The 22,285-nt window shown below is 37.7% G+C and overlaps 1 protein-coding gene across 1 annotated transcript in view; it reads left to right on the top strand.

Annotated features, from left to right (window-relative positions):
* Positions 1-21,931, top strand: part of LOC136855064 (ras-like protein 1) — a 22,780-nt gene extending 849 nt beyond the window's left edge. The window contains exons 2-6 of the mRNA XM_067131841.1: positions 7,366-7,414; positions 12,054-12,167; positions 12,843-12,985; positions 13,182-13,342; positions 18,035-21,931. Coding sequence (XP_066987942.1) covers positions 7,366-7,414; positions 12,054-12,167; positions 12,843-12,985; positions 13,182-13,342; positions 18,035-18,097 — 530 coding nt within the window. The 3' untranslated portion in view covers positions 18,098-21,931. The remainder of the gene's footprint in view (positions 1-7,365; positions 7,415-12,053; positions 12,168-12,842; positions 12,986-13,181; positions 13,343-18,034) is intronic.
* Positions 21,932-22,285: the final 354 nt, after the last annotated feature.

The following is a 22,285-nucleotide window of genomic DNA, read 5'->3' as shown; positions in this document are numbered from 1 at the left end:
ACATAATTTTGAGACTTAACGAGAAGCTCAGAATGGCTTAGTGTCTGTATCGATTGGATTGAAGGCCTATATTTTGTCATCTGATTTTATCCGCATAATGCAGTTTGTACTAGGCTAGCGTAGCTTGTAAAACTGAATGCTACTACCGCGCCCCTCTGGATCGGTAACTACCAGTTCACATGATAAATGGGTATCGTTTTTAGTCCCAGCCCTTGGGTATGAATGTCACAATATAAACAAAAGATGGAAAGTATCACAAATGTAAATATAAGACATAAACGTGAGCGAAAACAAGAACAAAAGGCAATAAATATTCCGGTCAGCAACTGGTGGGAACCATGCTACAGTAGTGGTGTTCTTTTTTACCAGATTGGGAGAGATTAATATATAATACTATGATACTTTCTTTAATGGCCAAATACACAAGCCACACATTTTTTCCGACAGATTATTGTGCATTGTATACATTTCTAATAATTTCTGTAGGTCACTTGTTTTTTTATGCTTTTCACCCTTCTCCTCATACCCTACTGTAACGGGGGACCCGAGCAGGAAACGGTTTTATTTTAGAGGATAACCAAAAGCAAGTGTAATGAATGAGTCAGAAAAGTGGAAAATGCATGAATCGTAAAAAATTGATCTTGAAAATGCATAGTTTATACATACCAACAGTCATAATGACCAAAAATAGTATAATAGTATAATAAAATACACAAATGTAAGAAGAATTGGTGTAGGGATGCATCCTAACCTAAAATGATCTAATTTAGGATGCCAGATCTGTATGTAATTACATACAGGTTTTTAAGGAGGATGCCATACCGTACTGTGATATTTGGTGGATAAATGTTACTCTGCAGTGCATTTTAATGGAAATGCACATATCTTGAATTTCAGAGAAGGGCTGATTCATTGTTTATCAGATCCTTGAAAATACTACTGAGGTAATTTAGCCTGGTAGAAAGAATAAGACTTTTTCTTTAAGGCATAGGATTGTATCACTTGTTTTAATCAGATTGAGACGTTTTAAATTGATAAAGAATTTTAGTTTAGTCTTGGGAACTTAAAATTTCTGACAAAAAATTTTATAAATGTCTACCTATCTATACTTGGCCAGTTGGGCAAAGGATCCTTCTCCACCTAACCTGGCCTTGAATACCATAAAAGTGTCTAAAGTGCAGGGATGCTTCCTAACCTAACCTTGCCTAATGCAGTATCATGTAATGAAGGGTGTTGGGTCCTTACATTTTGGTCAAGACCCAGTACCCTCCATTGTAACCTGACTTGAACACTCGATAGATAACTTCCATGGCACTCAAAAACCATCAATCTCATTGTGTCTAAATAAGTAAAAAAAAATTTAAAAAAATATTAACAATTGGTTTACAAATATGTGGGAACTAATGTTTCCTATAAGTGTTGTTTCTTAAAATGCCAAGTAATGGTGACGATTCAGCCTCTCTTAAATAATATTAAGATAATAAGGTAGGTGGATAGGTGAGGTTAAGATGTACCCTGTAAATACCACTGCCATGCTTTAGAGAAACTTAAGAGGTTGATTTTTAGAAAAATAATTTTAATTAAAAGTCCATTTGTGTAAATATTCTAATATCCTTATGACTATTGCATCTTTTGCAAATGCTGTCAAATTGTTTGAATTGTAATTGGCCAACCTCATCCCAGGAGACAAAAATAGTATAATGGTTTTTTATTCAAATACAGGCAGCCCCCGGGTAAACAAATACAAATGCAGGCAGAATAATCAAAATTTGGGAGGTTTTTTGATGAAAATCTCATAATTTTACATAATGCAATGCCTAAAATATTAAAAGGAAAGTTTTCTTTGGATTTTTTAGATTTTTGTTGATTTTTTGGCTTTGACGATTATCGGCTTACGACGTGGCGCAGGAACGGAACCTCTGTCTTAAACCGGAAACTGCCTGTACAGACTTTTGTTCTTTACATAGGATTTAACTTACAGACATGAATTTGAACAGCCACTCAACATTCAGACTAGTTCCTTTAACTACCAACAGGTGGGGGGAAGCCTTGCCCACTTGTCATAATGCACTCCACTTTGCTTTTGGATGCTGACATGGGAAGACGTCTCTGACTGATTGCCGTTTGCTTTCTTAAGCTTTTGTTGTCTGATTGAAATATACTTTGTGTGATTGTTGTTTTTTATTGCAATGCAAACCCCACAATCACTTAAGCCATCCTTGGAGAGGAAACTGCAGGTGTTCATGTGTTGTCCAGGGAAGGACAGGCTGTGTAACAGGTTCCTCTCATCTATTGAAGTTGACCCTCATTCTCTGTGTGTATCATGTCGTAGACATGAGTCTAACCAGAACAGCCCATGTTCAGAGTGCTGGGTTTGGCCTTCTGAACAGTGGGTGAAGGAAGAAGAGAGAGAAGAAGATGTCTCCATTGCATTCGGAGTGCAATACTCTACCTGTGACACTGAAGGTTCTCTTGGCTTCCTTCTTCTCTCCAGCCAAACTTCCACCCACTATTACCATTCCCAAGGGAGGCATTTCCCCTTCGCCAACTCCTACTGCTACTTTGGCAGAAAGCCACCAAGGATGATAAGGTGACCAACCCAACTCCTCTGGGAATCTTTGCACGCCCGGAGAAGTTTTCCTTGGGTGGACGCTCGTTCTCTGGGCAAAGGAAAGCTCCCTCACCTAACCCCACTTTTGTTGCAGGTGCTGTGGAAGCCGAGGGGGTGAGGGAGTTGTAGCCTTTCTCAGTCCTCTTTGGGGGAGCCAAGTGTGTCTGTCTTGATTGATCACTTGAAGGCTGCTTCTACCGTGACCATGACGACTTCAGTGACAGTATCCAGCTCTAGGACTACCCCTACTTCCTTGGCGACTCCACATACAGCATCGGTGATGTATCCCCAGGTTCTGCCGTCTAGTTTGACCCTGGGTGATGTCCTCCTCCAAACACTTGTTGAAGGCCACACTTGGGAAGAATAAGAAGGCTAAGAAGAGGAGAAGGAAGTCATCTTCGTCTTTGTTATCCTGTGTTTACAATACCTTAGACTAGGGTACCATAGGCCTAAATACCTTAGGTTAGGCTGTCATACACAAAACAAATACTGGCCTAATGGCTTCGTGGGCAACCTTTAAGACGTAGGGGTGGATATATTCACTCTATAACAGATATTACATTCTACACCTCTATCACCATTTAGGACATTTAATGATATTGATAATAGATAAATAATAATCTTAAAGAGGCAGAGTTTCTTGATGGTGCGTCAGAATTGTTTCCTCTCTTGATAACCCTCTCCGAGGCTAATGGGAGGAATGGTTTTTCCTTTTCTTAACTCAGTTATAGAGTAACAGACACTCCACAGGTTTCTAGTCCTTTCATCTTGCTCAGCTCAACAGTGGATGAGTCTGCTGGGATGTTGGCATCCATAAAGATGTTTGTCGAGCTAGGCAGACTGCATTGTGAGGGTTCTCCAATTCTTCCCAAAGGCCAACTTGGACAGGAAAACACAGCCGGACACTTACATATTTACGATCATCCCTTAGATCAAAGCAGACCTGCAATGGTGGCTGTCCAAAGAAAGACTGCCGGATGGGAAGTCCCTTCAACATCTGAGCCCTGACCTAGAATTTTATTCAGATGCCTTGGACTTAGGCTGGGAGCTCTACTGGGGAATCAGGAAGTATCTGGCACGTGGACCCTAGAGCAACAAAGTGTACGTATAAATGTCAGGAACCTGAAAGCGGTTCATCTAGCCTTCAGTGTTTCTTGACCATGGTCCGCAGTGAGACAGTGGTACTCCATGCGGACATTACCACAGTCTTAGCATAAGGAATTCCCTGGTTAACGCTGCTAACTGAAAATCGGCAGTAATAGCTCCGTTAACCAGAGATCAGTGCCAAAATGCCCACTCAATGATGCTGTTAACTGCAGATTGGCACTGAAAATCTGTTTAGCAACATCACTGGCCAAGCACCGTAACACTGAAATGCCATTATCCGATGTCGCCAGTAAGCGGGGACTGCCTTATACCCGGGAACAAGGCGGCACTCATTCCTTTACTCTCTGCTAGGCATCAGGAGATCTACTCCTGTGGACAGATCAGAATCAAGTGACTGGCCATCCGATTCATCCAAGGGAAATGAAACATTTTGGCGGACGAGCTGAGCTGTTGGAACCAGGTCCTTTCCACTGAATGGACCTTGGATTCCCTGGTCTGTCTGGATCTTTGGAAACTGTGGGACAAACCAACATTAGACCTGTTTGCCACCTCCAAGAACCATCACCTTCCTCTTTTTTGCTCTCCAGCCCCAGATCTTTTGCAAGACTGGTCCAATCTGGATCTATATGCTTTTCCACCCTTCAGCATGGTCAGGGAGGTGAAAAGCAAATTTCAAGCACACCACAACATAACTGTGACCCTCGTAGCCCTGTTTTGGCCCCTGAAGGAATGGTTCTCAAACCTCCTTCAGTTATTGGTGGATTTTCCAAGACTCCTTCCCCAAAAACCGTCTTTACTCAAACAACCCCACTTCAGAAGGCACCACCAAGGGTCATCCACTCTTGCTCTGACAGGCTTCAGACTGTCCGCAAGCTTGTCAGCGTGAAAGACTTTTCAAGAGGAGCTGCAGAGGCTATTGCACGATGCAGGCGAAAATCTTCTAGCCTCATCTACCAGGCCGAGTAGGCAGTTTTCCAACGATGGTGCCTCGATCATAATGTCTCTTCTTCTGAGACATGTAATGCAGATTGCTGATTTCCTTTTTATCTGAGGAAGTCTAGGAATTTGTCTTTCTCCACCATTAAGGGTATTGAGCTATGCTTAGCTCAGTTTTTAAACATAGAGGCCTGGATCTTTTGTCAAACTCGGATATTAACGACCTGATCAAGTCCTTTGATACGTCAAAACAGAGGAAGGGTAGTCTGTTATCTTGGAACCTGGACGTAGTCTTGAAGTGGCTTACAGGTCCCTCTTTTGAACCCTTTGTTCCACTACTCTTAGGAACCTCACTCGAAAGACTCTCTTCCTCTTTGCCTTAGCTACTGCAAAACGCATTAGCAAAATTCAAACCATTGATAAAAGGGTAGGGTTTTCCCTAGGAGATGCAGTTTGCTACTTTACCCTAGGTTTTTTGGCCAAAAATGAGGACCTGACCAAGCCCTGGCCTCGTTCTTTTACCATTAGGAATTTAATGGACATCGTTGGCCCTGAGGAAGAAGAGAGAGTACTTTGTCCGGTCAGAGCTCTGAGGTACTATCTGAGTAGGACAGAAAAAATCAGAGGTCATCCAGTGACCTCTGGTGCTGAGTTAAGAACTCGGGCCAGTCCTAGGAGAGCTGTTAATCAGCTCAGTGGTCTGGTTAAACTAAGATATACTTCTTCTTGTCCTCTGTCTAAGAACGCCTTGTCGTTCTTCCTTAGGGACTTGATTTCAGAGGCACATTCGCAGATCCAGGAAGACATGTTGCCAATTTAAGTGAAAGCTCATGACAGCAGAGCAGTATCTACCTCATTGGCTTTCAGGCACAATGTTTTCCTAGCTTCCATTCTTCAGTCGACCTACTGGAAGTGCAGGTCTATTTTTTCATCTCACTATTTGAAGGAGGTGGAAACAGTGACTTTGGGCCGTTATCGGTGGCTGGCATGCTACTGGTGAGGATTCATAGGAAGCACTCTTTTTCTCCTATCTTTTGTCTTGGTGTAGGTTTTTTTGAGGTTTTGGGGAGGTCTGGGGGGTACAGTGTACCTGGAGTACCCACCAGTCTTAGTGGATGGGTTGCTGTTTTTTCAGAGTAGGTGACAGCGTTGTCTGGTTGTTTTTAATTTTGGTAATGTGCCTAGGGCAAGGGCACTTTTATTTGCTTTGCTAGCCATCAGGCTTATCCTCAGCTGCAAAGCTCCCACTTAAGAGGCGAGCCACAGCTCAACCACCATGCCACAACAAGTTAAGATGAGCACCAACCAGAGGCAGTATTCACCTGCAGTATCTCTCTTACCAGGTAAGGAAACAAAAAGTATTGTATCAATGCTGGCACATTTTTCTATTTCAAAGTCATTACCATGCTTTAATGTTTTGGGGTAGAATACTGTATGTCCATGTATCCCATCTCCATTCAATGTGGGATTAAACTATATAATTACTTGGTAAGTTACTTAAATGAAAATGACATTTTCCTAATAAAATTAAGTTTAATGTATACTTACCAAATAATTAAAGAATTGGAACCCACCCTTCTCCCCTCTTGTGGACATAGGGGCACAAACAAAATTGAGCTTGCCTGCCAAGTGCCAAGTTGTTTCCAGAGTGCTCTGATAGTGGGTGGGCCTGTCACCTACACGAAAAAAATAGAAATGCTACCGCAAATTTTTAAAAGGCTGCTGCACGAGTAGAAGTGTTAGCTATGTAATTGATAAGTATTTATTATGAAAATGTCATCCCACCTCATCCATCCCTCATTCTGTTACCTGGGCCAGGAGGCAAAGGGGAGTGCAGACCGAGAGGTGAGCGGGGCTTCCCCCTACCCTGGTAGTTACCAACCTTGTCTGGAAGTTAAACGGCCATTCCAGCTTGCGTTTGCAAGCTACATCCTATGTAAAGAACTTCAGGTTTGTATGTTAGGAAAGATATAAATTACTTTCAAAATTTGCTAGTTTAGTTTGTAGGCAAGGTGAAACTCTTAGCAAACTAAGTACTGTAGTATTAAACGTGATGTTAGAAAATGACGTCCAAGTTATTAAAATTGCAGGAACACATAATGGATCATATAAATTCTAGCTTGGATGAAGTAATCTATTCAGTTAGGAGAGTGTTGTAAGTAAAGCAACCCCTCTGTTTGGGTGTTGCCTATGATCGATTGCTTTAGCTCACTCGGTAACAAGTATGTACTGTAGTATAATCCCTGATCAGATGAAAGTATTCCTATACAGTACTGGCAGAAGCAGCTGAAGATACCTTGTTTATTGTAGAATTGCAGCATCCCACTTATTTGCCCTTGATTATTAAGCAAGTAAGGTTTTATTCATATTTCTAGAATAAAAATCTTTTAAATATGCGGGAGGTAGGCCAGAGGTAGGCCAAAATGTGTGTAATGATATGAATGTCACAAATTTCTGTTGGTGAATAATGCAAAAATTTTTACGGTTGTATTTATTGAAAAGGTTAAAAATCCTTTGTTAACTTTTACACATGTTAAACTGTGCTTGCTGATTTAATATGTTGCATGATTTGTTTCTTATTTTGATATATGATGTTAATATAATGGATACATATGATTGTGATATGAAATGCCTTATGTTCAGCTGTAAATTACATTACATGCTATTGCATTAGAGTGCCAGCACAACTATTGAAACCTGTTTTTCAACAGCGGGAGGCGTTGGCAAGAGTGCGCTCACCATTCAGCTTATCCAGAATCAGTAAGTGTCCCAGTATATGTAGTGTCACTTATGACTAATCGTAAAAAGTTGCTGGCAAGAATTAGGTTATATATACATATAATAGTATCACTTAGAAATTGGCTTATAAGAATTATATATATATATATATATATATATATATATATATATATATATATATATATATATATATATATATATATATATATATATATATATATATATATATATATATACAGGCAGTCCCGGTTAACGGTGGGCTTGGTTAATGACGATCCAGTTTTATGGCGGTTGTTTAGCGACAAAAATCGCTGATTTCCACCTATCGGCGCCAATAATTGGGTATTGGCGCCAATCATAGAGGTAGAATATTGGCCTGGAGACGGGGTGAGGGGATTAAGCCGTACTCCTGGGTGAAGCCAGGTTGACAGGTACTGGCCACGCCCAGTCGTGGCAAGAAGCAGGCGTGGGACACTTTGGGTAACTCAAACTCTTCACTAAATACGTCAGTATTTACTGTTGTTTATTAAGGAAATATTTACAATAGTGCTGGTAAAACATAAAGAAATCAAAGCACGATCATTTTACTCATGAAAAAGAAAGAAAAAAAAAAACATGCAATTCACATGAAATCATTGGCTGCTAAACTGGATAAGTTTTGTGTATGATTGTCTACTCTTCACTGAAACTTGAGTTTGCAGCTTAGCAGTTAGTCGTTTTCCAAACGTAATGGTACCTTACATTCAAATATTTTTCAGCAATTGCTTTTGTTAATAAATGTATATGATTGTCCAAGAGATCAGTATCGTACATGATACCCAAAGTTAGTAAAGATTTCTTTTGTCTTTATAGACTGCTAAAACTGATGCACTAACTTGAAAATTTTTTTTACTAAAGATTTTTACAGGACATCATTTCTCTTAGTTTCTTCTCACAAATTATACATATGTCTATTACATCATCTGATGGGTTTATCAATTTTCCTTTGGTTTTCAGTTTAATAAGAGAATGGCGATCACTGCCATTCGACATGGTTAATGCATCAATGCATATTTCACAATGTAAACCCTTTTTCAAAGAAAATGCCACAAACCCATAATATATACAACAATGTGGTTTGGTATTTGTCAAATGGGTATTGCTGAATGTAAACATAATTATTCATCATCACTGCTGTTTGTCTCATCAAGTATGCACTCATCTAAAACTTTATTTCTCAAAGAGACATATTTATACCTCTTATAGATGCATTATTTCCATATGTACTTGCAACTGTTAATATTGCACGGTTTTAATGGTAAACAGTTGCCTTTAACAACATCCATTATGTCGTTATGCACAAGTAGCTTTATAGGCAGCTGGTTGTCTAACTGTGGGATTGTTGTTAGCTCCCCATACTCCTTATTTGTCCAAAAAGCTCAATATGGTCTTGACTTAATTTGTAAGTCAACAGAAATGTCAATAGTGCCTCAAAAGCCGAAATATATCTTTCATAGATAATTTGGAGACTTCTTATACAAAAGAGAAAACCAAGAAATCAGTTTTTTCTTTTGTGTTTATTATATCTTGCCATCACTAAATTTTAATGATCTAATATACGTTTCAGCTATTACAAGAAAATCCTTTATTTGGTCAATATTTCTCTTCTGAACTGGACATTTGTAGACCCTAGATTTCAAATTTCTAGAGTTCATTATGTCAAAAGGTTATTAAAGAGCACAATAAAGTCCAATAAGTAAACTACAACCACTAAATTCACCTATATTTTCATCGAGACAATATCTCAAAGAGGTTCCAACGATTCACTAAGCAATTGTGCTGCTAACTTAACATTAATTTTTTCCTGATCACGCAATATGTGCAGCCCCGTAGTTTGTTGGCTAAATGAAGTTCTTCCTTTTCTTGGAGGTCGTGCAGCAATTCAATGTATTTCCATTTCCAAAAATTACTGTCTTTATCAATTAAAAAAGTTTTCTTATCTCCAAAGCAATTGCTACAAGCTTAAAGCATATGACATGGGTCTAAGAATATGCAGACAGGTTTCTTTGTCACAGGATGAGGAAAGGCAGATTCAACGGTATCACTTTCAAAAGTGCAACCAGGTATTTAATCATAGACAAATTTGAGGATGCTCTATCATGAGTTAAAAGATATAACTGTAACTCAACTGAATGGAGCTTAGTCCAAGCACTGTTGGACTAGATTTCCTTTTCTCTGCCCCTAATCTGCTATCAAAAATAGCCAACCAGGCTTCCAGCTATCATTCACTGACACGATCATGAAAGTAAGCCTCCCTTGCAACTGGCAGACTGTCAGTGTCGTTCATCCAATTCTGTACCCACAAGCCAATATAGCCCAACACCTCTTTCCATCCCATTCCACATGTTTTCTAATGGCTATTCATCCATGAGTAAAGCACAGAGCAAAGGTTTTCCAGCTTTAGTTGCAACTTCAGATCGCAATTTTAAGGCTGAAAAAACAGGCTTAGAAAGCCTGGTTGCCATCTACACTCTCATACCACTTTGGATTGTTCTCGGATGAAAACAAGTCTCAAACATCTTTCTAACATAGCGACACGATGCGGGGAATAAAAAGTAAAGTGTCAGTGCAAAGCTCCTCAGTTCAGGAGAATAAGATTTTGGAACAGGCTTATTACTATGCTTTAGCAATCTGTCGCAGTAGAAGATCCAAACACCACCAGCACAATTTTCTAGTAGATTAATGCTATCTTCACTCATGAACCTTTTTTTCTCAAGCTCTGATAGAACACTTTTCAAATCAGCATTTCTTTTTGCCAGACGCCATTTGATTGTTGAAGCACTTTGATTTTCTTTTTGAAGCAATGTTTCATCTCACTGTTATCAAGCTTACGTTTTAATGTTTCGCTTTCCTTTCAATGATTCCCACCGTCGGAACATTAGGGGAAAAGTTGCAAAGAAGCACATCAACTGGGATACAGGTGAATCATTACAATTGTCAGACAGTACGATTCTGACGCCTTTTCTTCAGTATTCCTCGCTTTATTTAATCAAACTCAGCAGGGAAGACGACAGCGGGTGGCTACAAAATATAAAATTCTGAAGAGTTCGGTTGAATACAAAGCCAACACGCCAACAGAGCTTAAAAACCAAAACAGTAATCACCTGCAGGCAAATTTTATGGCATCTGTCTCGGTCAAAAAATTCTGAGCTGCTTATACTGACCATAGGATTAGTCCACATGGGTTATAGGATTAAAAGCTGGACGATTCTGGGAAGGCGAACATGCCACTAGTCAACTAAGCCTAGTAAAAACAACTTACAATAACCGCCAATGATTTAAACGCACACACTAACCCTTACTTCTGAAACTTCTATTTTCGACATCAATTATTATTATTATTATTATTATTATTATTATTATTATTATTATTATTATTATTATTATTATTAGTTAAAAATTCTTAGCTATTTTTACCTGGCTTGAAAAAGTTCTGTCATGCTTACAACAAACCAATGAATTGTCTGCTAAAGGTACCTAAATAAGAAAAAATGTGGGGAAATGGATTGTACACATTTTTAGGTCATGAACATATCCACCTGGATTTTTTTAAAAGCTGTATACACCAAGGTTTACTAGACGTCATTGTACACTAATTCTATGAGTAAATTATGGAAATTAGAAATGTATAATTTGAAATTCACTGACCGATGAATGTCCGGAGTAGGATCTTGTAAACTTGTTGTATCTTGCCGTACAACAAATGCTGAACAAGAGCTTTCAGGTATTCTGTAAAAATTAGCTATAAAAAACTCCACACTTCCGCCTAATGATAATATGGATCTGACTGACAAGGAAGGTCGGTCACTCTTGGTTTACTCCCCGTGAGTGTCCCAGAGCTTCTTGCCATCGACCAATATGGCCGCCCAGCTGTCAACCTGACTTCACCTTTCTCGCTGGACACGCTTCCACCCTAATCTTTCCTCCAAGAAGCGCCAAATACATACCTAACAGAGGTGCCAATAACTGAAAATCGTCACTTTTCGGCGCTGATAAGCCTGAAAATCACCAAAAAGGCGCCGGAAATCGCCGATCTTCGGTTAGTGGCAATTTTTGGTTATCATCACACCCCCAGAACAGAACCCCCGTAACCGAGGACTGCCTGTATTGTATATAATAGTATCACTTAAAAATTGCTTGGCAAGAATTATATGCAGTATATATTCTGTATATAACAGTATCACTTAAAAATTGGCATGATAGAATAATGGCTTTTCTTATTGGTTAAAGCTGTCAGTTTCCTTTGGTAATCATACATAGGGGAATACAGAAGTTGGCATTATTTATGTTTATGGGGTGGTTAGGGGAACAAGGACAGATTTTGCAGTAGTGAATAATGTGATAAATCTTAATATTGTTTAGCTTTGTTTTGTATTGATATGGGAATCTCCCTTTGTGTTCAATTGGTATGTCTGGTCAGTTCTGTGGGGTTTAAAGAAAAATATATTTTGATAATGATAATACTCACAGAATTGAAGAAACAGCCATTTTACTTGCAGATTTCACTCTTTGGTACTCCTCTTATTAAGTAGTTTACTGTAATTAGTTTGCTTATTTTCATGTCCTCTTGAAATTTGTGGACCCCAAGCCTTTTCTCAGCACTATGAATTTTTTATTCCAGTTTTGTTGATGAGTATGATCCCACGATAGAAGATTCTTATCGAAAGCAAGTCGTGATTGATGGAGAAACCTGTCTTCTAGACATCCTTGATACAGCTGGCCAAGAAGAATATAGGTATGCGTTGCATTGTGCTGTAGTTTGTTATACATCTACCTGCTAGTTGTCCAGATGTTACAAGAGGGACTCGTACATATTTTGTTGACAAACTTGTAGAATAACAGTCCATAATTTATTAGAATTTTTGTTACAGGATTTTTTAAAATTTTAATTTGTCCTTCCATGAAAGGAATATGTATTACATGACACCAAAAATAGATATATCAGAGTTTTCGACAATTGAAAGTGAATATTACACATTAGTGTTACCAAATAGATATCCTTGTATGTATAACTGCTTTTTGGCCTTGCTGAGGAATAAATTTGAACCTACTGATCTACAGTCAAATATGAAGGGAAAACTAAGAAGATATTGCATTTCAGTTTTAGTGGGAGTAGCTGTAAGTATAATAGGCATGTGCCTAGCTTGGGGCTGTCACAAATGTAAGACTAAATAAAAGTGCAGACTATTGTTTTCATGGTACTGTAGATGGAGGACACTAGCACTGTTGATGGATGCCTGCCACGTACAGCAACTTTTATTTTCTTTGTAGATTCCTGACTACCATTGGGAAACTACAGAATGGATTTTGTAAAGTAGTTGTGTAAGGAAAACAACTAGAAGGATATTTCATGTGTATTCATGTGTTATGCTGTATCTTCCTGTAGTTATAAAATTTGTTTTTGTTTCAGTGCGATGCGTGACCAATATATGCGGACAGGAGAAGGTTTCCTTCTGGTTTTTGCTGTCAATAATGCTAAATCTTTCGAAGACATTAGCACTTATCGCGAACAAATAAAACGAGTCAAGGATGCAGATGTTGTTCCCATGGTTTGTAAGTGTCATTTTCTGGTGGTATTAATTATTACTTCTTTTTTTTCTCCTATTTTAGTGTAGATGCGTCGTACATGTATGATATTTATTTTTGACTGTGGATGTTGGTAAATATATGAATGTGATGGTCCAAACGTATTAGGATACTTCCAGTTCATTTTAGATTACAGTGTTCTGTATCTACTTTCTTTTTCCAGTGGTGGGAAACAAGTGTGACCTGCAGGTGCGTGCCATGGACATGCAACAGGCGCGAGAAGTTGCAAGAAACTATGACATTCCGTTTATTGAGACTTCGGCCAAGACTCGCATGGGAGTTGACGATGCCTTTTACACCTTAGTTAGAGAAATTAGGAAAGATGTAAGTAGTGCTATGTACACTACTTTTATTATAGATTTTTCTAACAGTTCTTCCTTTGTTGAATTTCTTTCTGTAGAAAACCTTATTAAGTAGACATTTTAACTGTTCTTATTTACCTGCAATACAATTTATTAAAAAGTTACATTTTAAAATGCAAAAAAAAAAAAAAAATATTGATAGCTTTCTCTGTGTATGATGCAATTCATTGTAGAACTCGGATATAATTTTTTTTTTTTATGAAACAAGGGCAGTCCACTGCAGTAATTCTGGTTTCGATAGTTTGAACCGTATATTGACCCATCCCTTTTGGTTGATTCAAGAGTCTGTTGTTTACCATTCAGCTTTTTCTCAGTTGCCAGCCCACGTGGATGTATTGAGTGTTATTTACTCTGTATCGTTAACGATTACATCGTTTTCTGGAATTTGGATTTGGCTTATCTTGGTTTTTGTCAATACTTTATATAGGATGTCATCCAAAGAGGATAAGACAAATGGTTTCGAGTCTAAGGTAAGAGGGTGTATACCTAGCTTTACTCTTCAGTTGACGATGGTCACAGCACTCGATATCTGATTCTGTATTTCCTACTTGCTGGAGGCTGCATACTCCTAGCGATCCCTATCTGGGACATTCCTATGGTCCTTGCAAGAGGATTCGGTATTCTCTTGGAGGTGCTCTCCTGGCGCCGGGCTCTCACCTAACACTGGGTGTTCACCTGGTGCCAGGCGTTCGTGTTCTACTTCTCATTCTCCTAGGAAGTCTGGTTATGCCAGTTCGTCTTCATGTCATTTATGAATGTGTAGGAGGTTTGTGCGAGTAGGCACAGTCGGGTGTGTAAATGCATTTGTTCCCCCATTCTCCTTCTTTGCTCAGGTGTCCTCATCAACATTTGACATCTCAGAAGACAGTGCCACTTTTTCATGCAGATGGCAAAAGTAGGAGCTTGTATCATGCTCCTCTTTCTGTCTCATGTTCACCATTGGGGACATGTAAGGCATGGGCACACATTGTAGTTCCCACTCTCCTCACGCATCATGCTGTCAGTCTCATTCCCTTTCTTTGTCACCACAAGCTCCTCCTGAGCATTCTAGGCACTTTCTCCAACTGTGTCCGGGTGAACACCGCAAGCTGCTTCCCAATTGGTGTTGATAGGCGTATTCTCCTGTTAGACAAGTGGATCCTTCTTCTTTGATTGCTACTGTCTCAGTACCAGAGCAGACTGGATTATGTTTCCCTTCTCAAGGTTTTTGATGTTGGCCCATTTGGCAGTTTCAGTTTTACCTTTCACCGAACTGTGTGTCAGCACAGGAACATGAGAACGTACAGGAAGCTGCTTTGGCACCAGGACACAAGATAGCACCAACCATTCCTCTGATATGGAGCAAGTTTATGCTTTCAAATTAAGTTTTTATTTTTGTTATACTATCTGAGTTTAGCAGATAGGCAAGGAGAAGCCAGAGAGCAAAGTCAGTCTTCTAAATAAGCAAGTCTTTGGAGAATATTAATAAATATCCCAAATGGCTGTTTTTCCTGAGACAAACGGCATCCCTAGAGAAACTGGATCCAGTTTAAGGGTGAGGCCAATCCAATTTTTTCTAAAGAATCTAGAGAATAAGAAATAAACCAATTTTCATGTACTACTAGTCTCCAGGGATTTAGAAGGCCATGAGATGGTGGAGTCATTGACCTTGTCATTTATAAGGTGCGTCTCTCCAGTTGAAGAACTCAGACCTTGCTTGGTGTTCAGGTGTGTCAACCGACTAAAGGTTGAGGTGTGGTTGAGGCCAGCAGTCACTTGTCGGGTTGGTCTGTAGAGGAATGGGAGCTACACATATTTTGACTGGAGATGTTTAGCGGAGAGGATCCTGTTTGTATTGGAAGAGCTATTTTAGGGCAAGAACTGGTTTACCTAAGCAATTAAGATGCACAACTCAAGAGTTTTGTTCCTGATAAGTTGCATTTTCACCTGGGCGGAAAGAAGAAATGTTTCTCTTTTCATCAGTTGCACCAGGAAATGACCTTTGTGACAGATCAGCTGAACAGGGAGGATCAAGTTCTGTCTTTGGAATGGACTCGGCATCCACAAGTCTAAAAAGGTTGATGGGAGTTGAGGGCACTGCCTGTGTGGATCATTTTGCCACTAGATTCTACTTTTGTCTGCTGGTTCAGGATCCAAAGCTTGGGCAGTAGACACCTGCTGTTGGACTGGTTTTATCTGGACTTCTATACTTTTCCACCTTTGTCTCTGATTCGAAGGGTTATGACAAATTCTGGCTAACAGGGAATTCACGCATGACCTTGATGACTCAATTGTTGCCTTGCAAATTTTCTGTCTCAGCTGACAGACCACCCTAGACCCTTCCCACTAAGGAGGGATCTTCTCCTGCACCCTGGATTTATGAAGTTTCACCAGAACCTCCTCAAGCTTCAGCTGACCATGTGGAGAATCTTGATGTCTCTTGCGAACGAGGTTTTTCCCAAGGAGTGCAGAAGATCAGTCATTGATTCTGGAAGGCGATTGACTGTTGCACTATATGAGAGAATTTCCTGCAACCATACCTCTTTATTAACCTAATGAAATATGCTACATTAAAGGTTTGTCTGTTCATGCCATGAAAGGGTATTGCTTCTTGTTAGCATCTGTATGAAGACATTCTGCTTTGGATCTCTCTGCGAACCTGGACATTAAGGAAGCCTTCAGTTCCTTAAATCTAGAGTCCTTAATATCCAATTAAACCACTGGGCTGGGACTTAATGCAATGCTGAAGTGTTTCAAGTATGCCTCCATGTAAGCCTTAAATAGCCTTCCTAAAAGATTTGATAATTAACTCTTTTTTTTTTAAGTCAGGGAATTCCAGGCTTCTCTTGCAACATAGGCTTACTTCCCAAAGACAGTCTTTTGCTTTTTGCCCTTCTTCAGGCTAAAGAATAGATATTAAGTCTCGGGCTCTTCCTTGTCTTTTTTTTTTCCTCTCTCTCTTGCTTTTGTGTCCCCAGTCTGTCATCCTTGTTGCCAGATGGGTAAATCCTCCCTACGTCCAGTCATAGCACGATCTCTAAGGGAAAGGACTAGGGACCTCAGACAGTGTTCTAAACCAGATTGACATATGGCAAAAAATGCCATGGTCTCTGTTTGAGAGCCTGGTCAAAGAAGTACACGCTAATCTAGACCCTTTTTCTTACCACTCCTGAAGGTAAGCTTTGCTAGGTGAGAGCAGTGGGAACTACCTTCAATTTCCAGCCTTGAGTGTTATCAGTGCAGCCCAGTGGAGATGCAACTCTGTATTTGCAAGATGTAGAGATTCAGTACAGATTATGGAGATTACTTTTGCCCCTTGTTACGACAGGGGAACTCATATCCTGAAGGATTAGGATACCTGTACTATAGCCTTTCCTGTTTACTTTGGAAATTTTTTGGAGTATGGTGTCTATTTTGAGATAGGTAGGAGCCTTCAGTCATTTACCTTCTTTGCTCTGCTGGCCTAGGCACAAGGCCATTTGTCCCACTTTCATCAAAGTGAGAGTGGTATCCCTTGCAAGGAGCCTCCAGCATCTTTCAGAAGTCCTTGCAGCCTAATGAGTAGTCCTCTCCTGGCAACAGTACCAGCAGATAGATTCTAATCATTAGGCAAGAAGCATCTTATTCCTGGTGGAATTTTGTGTTTCCCTAGGTTATAATTATTTGTCCTCACATCTTTTTCCCACCCTTTCTTCAATGTGCAAGTCAGCTATCGTAATAGAGAGAGGTAAGATTCGTTTAGAAAAATAGATTTTTATAATAAAATTTATTTTTTAAATACTATCCTCTATTATGTATCGACCCCCAACCTCCCCACTGATCTGGACAGAGAAAACTGGAATGTCAAACAATAGAGGTCTGAAGCACCCGAAAGTGACGGGTCATCAGACGGTTCAAACCATACGATCCTTTTAACTTTCTGAGTTTTCACATACTCGTCCTCCTACCTGATGCGGGGAACTACAGCTATCATAAATATTTAAAAAATAAATTCTGGTATAAAAATTTTTATTTTAGGGAGGAGTTGTTATATACCTAATGTATTTTCACTACTATAATGAATACAGGTTTGTAATATGCTCGAACATAAACTTACAGTGGGGGATTTAAAGATTAGGGAAAATTTATATATATATTTTTACACAATGGAGGATTATCCCCCCAAATGGGGCTAGTGCCATCAGTGCACCTCATGCGATGCGCTGTAGACATTACTTGAGGTTCTTTGCAGCATTCCCTCCTAACAGTTATTTCATTGTGCAACTGAGGTTTTCCTCTTGTTACACCTTTAAAGCCTTTTTACTCTGTTTCTTTTTTGGTGCTGAATGACCTCATAGGTCCCACCACTTGGCCTTTGGCCTGAATTTTATATTTATTGCATGAAAGGAATATCTTAAAAGACCACACAAGTCTTAAAAGTATTTCTAGTAATTATTTGGAAAAAAAATCTTAAAACACAGTCTTTGGGTTTACTTTGCCTTTATTGTTAATAAACAGTAGTTCTGAGGTCTTGCTTATGTTTACAGCACAGGTACTTGTACTTTTTTTGCAGGTCACTTAAGTTTTGAATACTCTAGGGATATGCTTGGAATGTTTACATATTTTACATTGATTGGACTTAATACTGATGATTAACCTGTTTATTTGTATAATCCATTATTTCTTTTATTTGCAGAGGGAACATAAGAAGAAGAAAAAGAACAATTCAGGGTCCAAAAGACCGTGTATTATATTGTAGAGACTTTATTGTGTTGTGCAGACTTTACAAAAAAAAAAAAAAAAAAAAGCAAGGCTTAAGGAATGGCATGTCCTCTTACTTGGGCCTAATTAATGGCGTGTACACTTGTTTTCATCACTCAATGCAGGATAAGTTTTGTCAGTGCTGTATGTTGACATACAATTCTACCCTCATTCGGAAGTCGAAGAGAACGAAGTCGTATGCAGAGCTGTGAACGTATTTTACTTGAGGTCTACAAGGAGTAGGACTGGTTTTGAGGGAAAGTTGTCCTTGGAAAAGTTGCAGTTGATGTTGACTTGTAAAAAGCCATGGTTTTTTTGTATAATTTCAATTCTACAAGCACGGAAAACTCCAGGCTAAAATATTATTAGAAGTAAACTTTTGTCTTCTTTAATGTAATGCCCTTATTTTATGAGGATTTTTCCCAACAGTAATTGGTTTAATTATGCAAGTTACTCATGTTTTACTAACTTAGGCAGTTTTTGACATTTTTTCCCTTATAATCCTTTAAAAATTTTCTTAAAACCAAAGTTTAATGTAGTGTAATAAACCATTCCTAAATTCACATATGTAAACACCCAGTACTATTCCATTGCTCATCTCATGTATACCATTGATTTAATTAGATTTATTTCAAGAAATAAGAATGTCATAAATATAAATTGATCTATTTCTAACAGATTTTATTCATTTACAAATTTAGAAAACTTTAAAAAATTGACAGTTACCAGTTTTATGAATTGAGAAGCCACATCAGTTATTTTCTTGTTTTTGGTACTTCATTTTTGGAGGAGGAATGTTCAGGAAAAGTTTTACTTAGACCCTTGCATTTTACTTAGATATTAAAAAGAATTAATTAATTTTTTTTTTATATTTTTGGGGTTATTTTCTTGTGAAGTCTTACCAGTCTGTATGCTTTACCAGTCTGTATGCTTTAATCTCAGTCTTTTTCCTTTATTGCAAGGATATTTTTAACTTGTGAAGCAGAGATGGCCCACAAAATTTTCCTAAGGAGTTGAGCATTGAAATCCTGTTTCCTTTATTCATTGTTAATATACAAATTAGAAACTACACTATTGATGTTGAATCCTAATCAGTTAAGTATCCTGTATCCCCCAAACTTCATATTTGGTATACAGAAACTTTTTTATTGCAGTATTGAATGCTGTATTTATTGTAGTAAGTAACCTTTCGGATTTTGACTACCCACTGGCTCTGGCGATGACAACTTTTCTCATTGAAAGTTCCAAGTTCGTGTGAATGAGACTTATTTTGATAAGGTGTCAAATTTAGAAGAATGTCGATCTGGAAAAAAAAAAAAAAATGATCTCATTGAGCTCTTGGCCGGACATAAAGTACATCATGTAGTTTGCAAGTCCGCGGAGGGGTAAGTCTTTCGATATGCGGGGCTGCTTGTGATGAAGTGGTCATTTCTATCTTTTAGTTGTGTGTGACTAAGTGAATCCCCCCTTGTATTTAGTGTGAGTGTCATGGCGTCTTCAATTTGATGTTTGAGAAAATGCATGGACGTTAAACTAGCTGTTAGCCAGTCCAGAGTTTGTTGCATCCTAATGGCAGACAGCTTATTTAAACAATTGAAAAACTTCTTTTTCGAGAAGTGTTTGTAGGTGAATATTTGTTTTCATGGGAAAGGTTTTTGTAAATATTTAAAAAAGCAGGAGTTTAGTAAATATTTAAAAATGTACTGCAATACTTCATATGTTATTCTTGAAATTTCTGGCTGGAGAGTAAACAAGGTGGTCTGTTATGACTTTTGATAGGTAGCTTAAAATGCTTTTGTATTTTGAATATTTAGCATTAGAATTCTTTTATATTGATGTAAACATTAAAAGTGAAGATTGAAGAACCGTGTAAGGTATTTTTTAAATGAAATATTGAGGCACAAAAAGTATTTAACAGATGTTTTAAGCACTAAAGGGAAACATGCACAAATATTTTGAATTATAGATGACTATATTACTTGTTTTGGAGTACATTAGCTCATTTTATTTTCCTACAGTAAACGGAGAAGTCTTTGATTTTATGATTTAATATATGTGTACTCGGATAATGAAGTGGCATTAGTGTATTTTTGAGGGAGTCTTCATTCTCCTGGCACAACGTATATGTTTGCCTTTCTTAAGTTCATCACATTTTCAGTTTACCATTTTTAAACCCTTTGAAAGTATATGCAAAATTGTTTTAGGAGCCTTTACATAATTGTTAGAAGCAAGACATTTCTTATCAGTCTTTGCATATTTATCTGAAGTGAAGAGGCATTTCTTTGCCTCTTTTACTGTGTTGTTTCTAAATTCCCTTAGTTTTCAGAATTTTTTCTTGGGAACTTTTTTTTATATCGATTACTTTTTCAACAGCTTTCACAATTTTTCTTTGATATCAATAACTGTTTTAATAGTTTTCAGAATTTTTTCTTTATAAATGTTTTAGTGGCAAATGGCTGCAGGAACTTAAGGTAGTATTTTTTCTAGGCTGTTAAATTTGGTTTTTATGTTACATGAATACCAGTCACAGTTTCAACTTAGTTTGGATTAATTTTCCAAATTTTCCATGTGTATCATGATTTGGTAATGAGTAGTTTAAATATAAATTATAGATATTTCACAAGAAAAATTGTTAAAAATGACATTAAGAGCAGTTGTTACATGGAAATATGAGTAGTGCAGACTTTGTATTTCGGACTTGACAGACTAAGTGCATACGATACATTGATGCTGCTGAGGAATATCACACAAGTTTAGCATTGTACAAATAACTTTATTTTACTGTACAGTATTGTATTTCCCAATTTGTTAGCATTTTACCAATAATTCTTCTGTCTTTTTCATTTCCCAATTTTAACTAGATTCTTATGTTATTCCACTTCCTTGTATGTCAGTGTGGCTATAGTTAAGTAAATATTCCCCACAAAACTTATTTTTAGATTATTATTCCCAGGTGGATTGCTCTACTGTTTTTTGGACGAATTTATAATGTGAAATTGTGGTTATAAATTTGTTACTTTGGGCTAGGAAAGGGTAATTTCCCCAAGGGAACCTACTTGAATGGTTGTAAAGTTTTAAGTAAAAGGCTCAAATTCATTTTTATCATCATTATGGTTGGACAAAAGTAATGGCTTTATAAATTTTTCTTAAATTGTAGAATTATTTGCAACTGCCACAATCTGTTCTGTCTGTGGTAAGGTATTGGTGTGTGTGCGAGGTTAAATATAGATTCTTAAGATTTCACGATGTTTTCACCAATTTCCATTTTTTCTCTGAGGAGTAAACATTTAGATTTGCAATAATAAGCTCAAATTAAATATGCAGATATAATACCTTACTTGGAATGTTTCAGATCATAACCTGCCATAAATTTTTTTATAGTTTAAAAACGACTGTAACACGTTTAAAAGCTCGGCCAATGTATATTAGTCGTTGCCATAAATTTGTACTGGTGCAGCTGGTCGCAAGGAGTCGAACAGTAATGATGGTGTTTATTATACTGTACATGTGTGTGTAAGCTGATGTTTAGCATTTGTGTCTAGAAGGTAAAAAAATATAGTTATTTCATATTTCTATTATTGTTATTTACTGTAAATATTAGTTGCAGAAAAGTGGTAAATTATATTTATTGTATTTTGTTTACATTATATATATACATATGATGTAGTAAAAAAATTTATTTGCAATTGTTATTGCAGTCTGATATTTCAGTGATTTTTGTCTTTAATTTTTATATATAAATATATAAAGAGGGCTTCACTAATTTGCTTACGGTCATCATGGACTTGAACAGTGCAGTTCTAAATTAAATGGAATAAATTTAAGCTTTACAGCAGTGTGTCTTTATCAGTCCACTTTTTGGAAAGATGTGTCTCATTTTCATCTGTTAACAACTACTGTACATTGTTTTACCTCCCTAAAAATGGGCGAGGTTTAAGGTTATGGGTGTGCCTCATTAATCTGCAACTAAATAATAATAATAATAAATACTCACAAGAGTTATGCACTCAGGATGGAAGAAATGCCCAGAGAAACGGTTATATGAATTACTATATGATTTGGAACTTTCACAGTCTTTATTGATAGCTTTAAAAACCAGTTATTTATTGGTAAAGCTAGTTTGAAAAAGCCAATTAACTACTGGTACAGATAGCTTAAAAAAGCCAATTAATATTAGTAAAAGCTA

The sequence above is a fragment of the Macrobrachium rosenbergii genome, chromosome 30 (genome assembly GCF_040412425.1).
Source record: "Macrobrachium rosenbergii isolate ZJJX-2024 chromosome 30, ASM4041242v1, whole genome shotgun sequence".
In the NCBI taxonomy this organism is placed as follows: domain Eukaryota; kingdom Metazoa; phylum Arthropoda; class Malacostraca; order Decapoda; family Palaemonidae; genus Macrobrachium; species Macrobrachium rosenbergii.
This window is presented reverse-complemented; position numbering and strand designations above follow the sequence as displayed.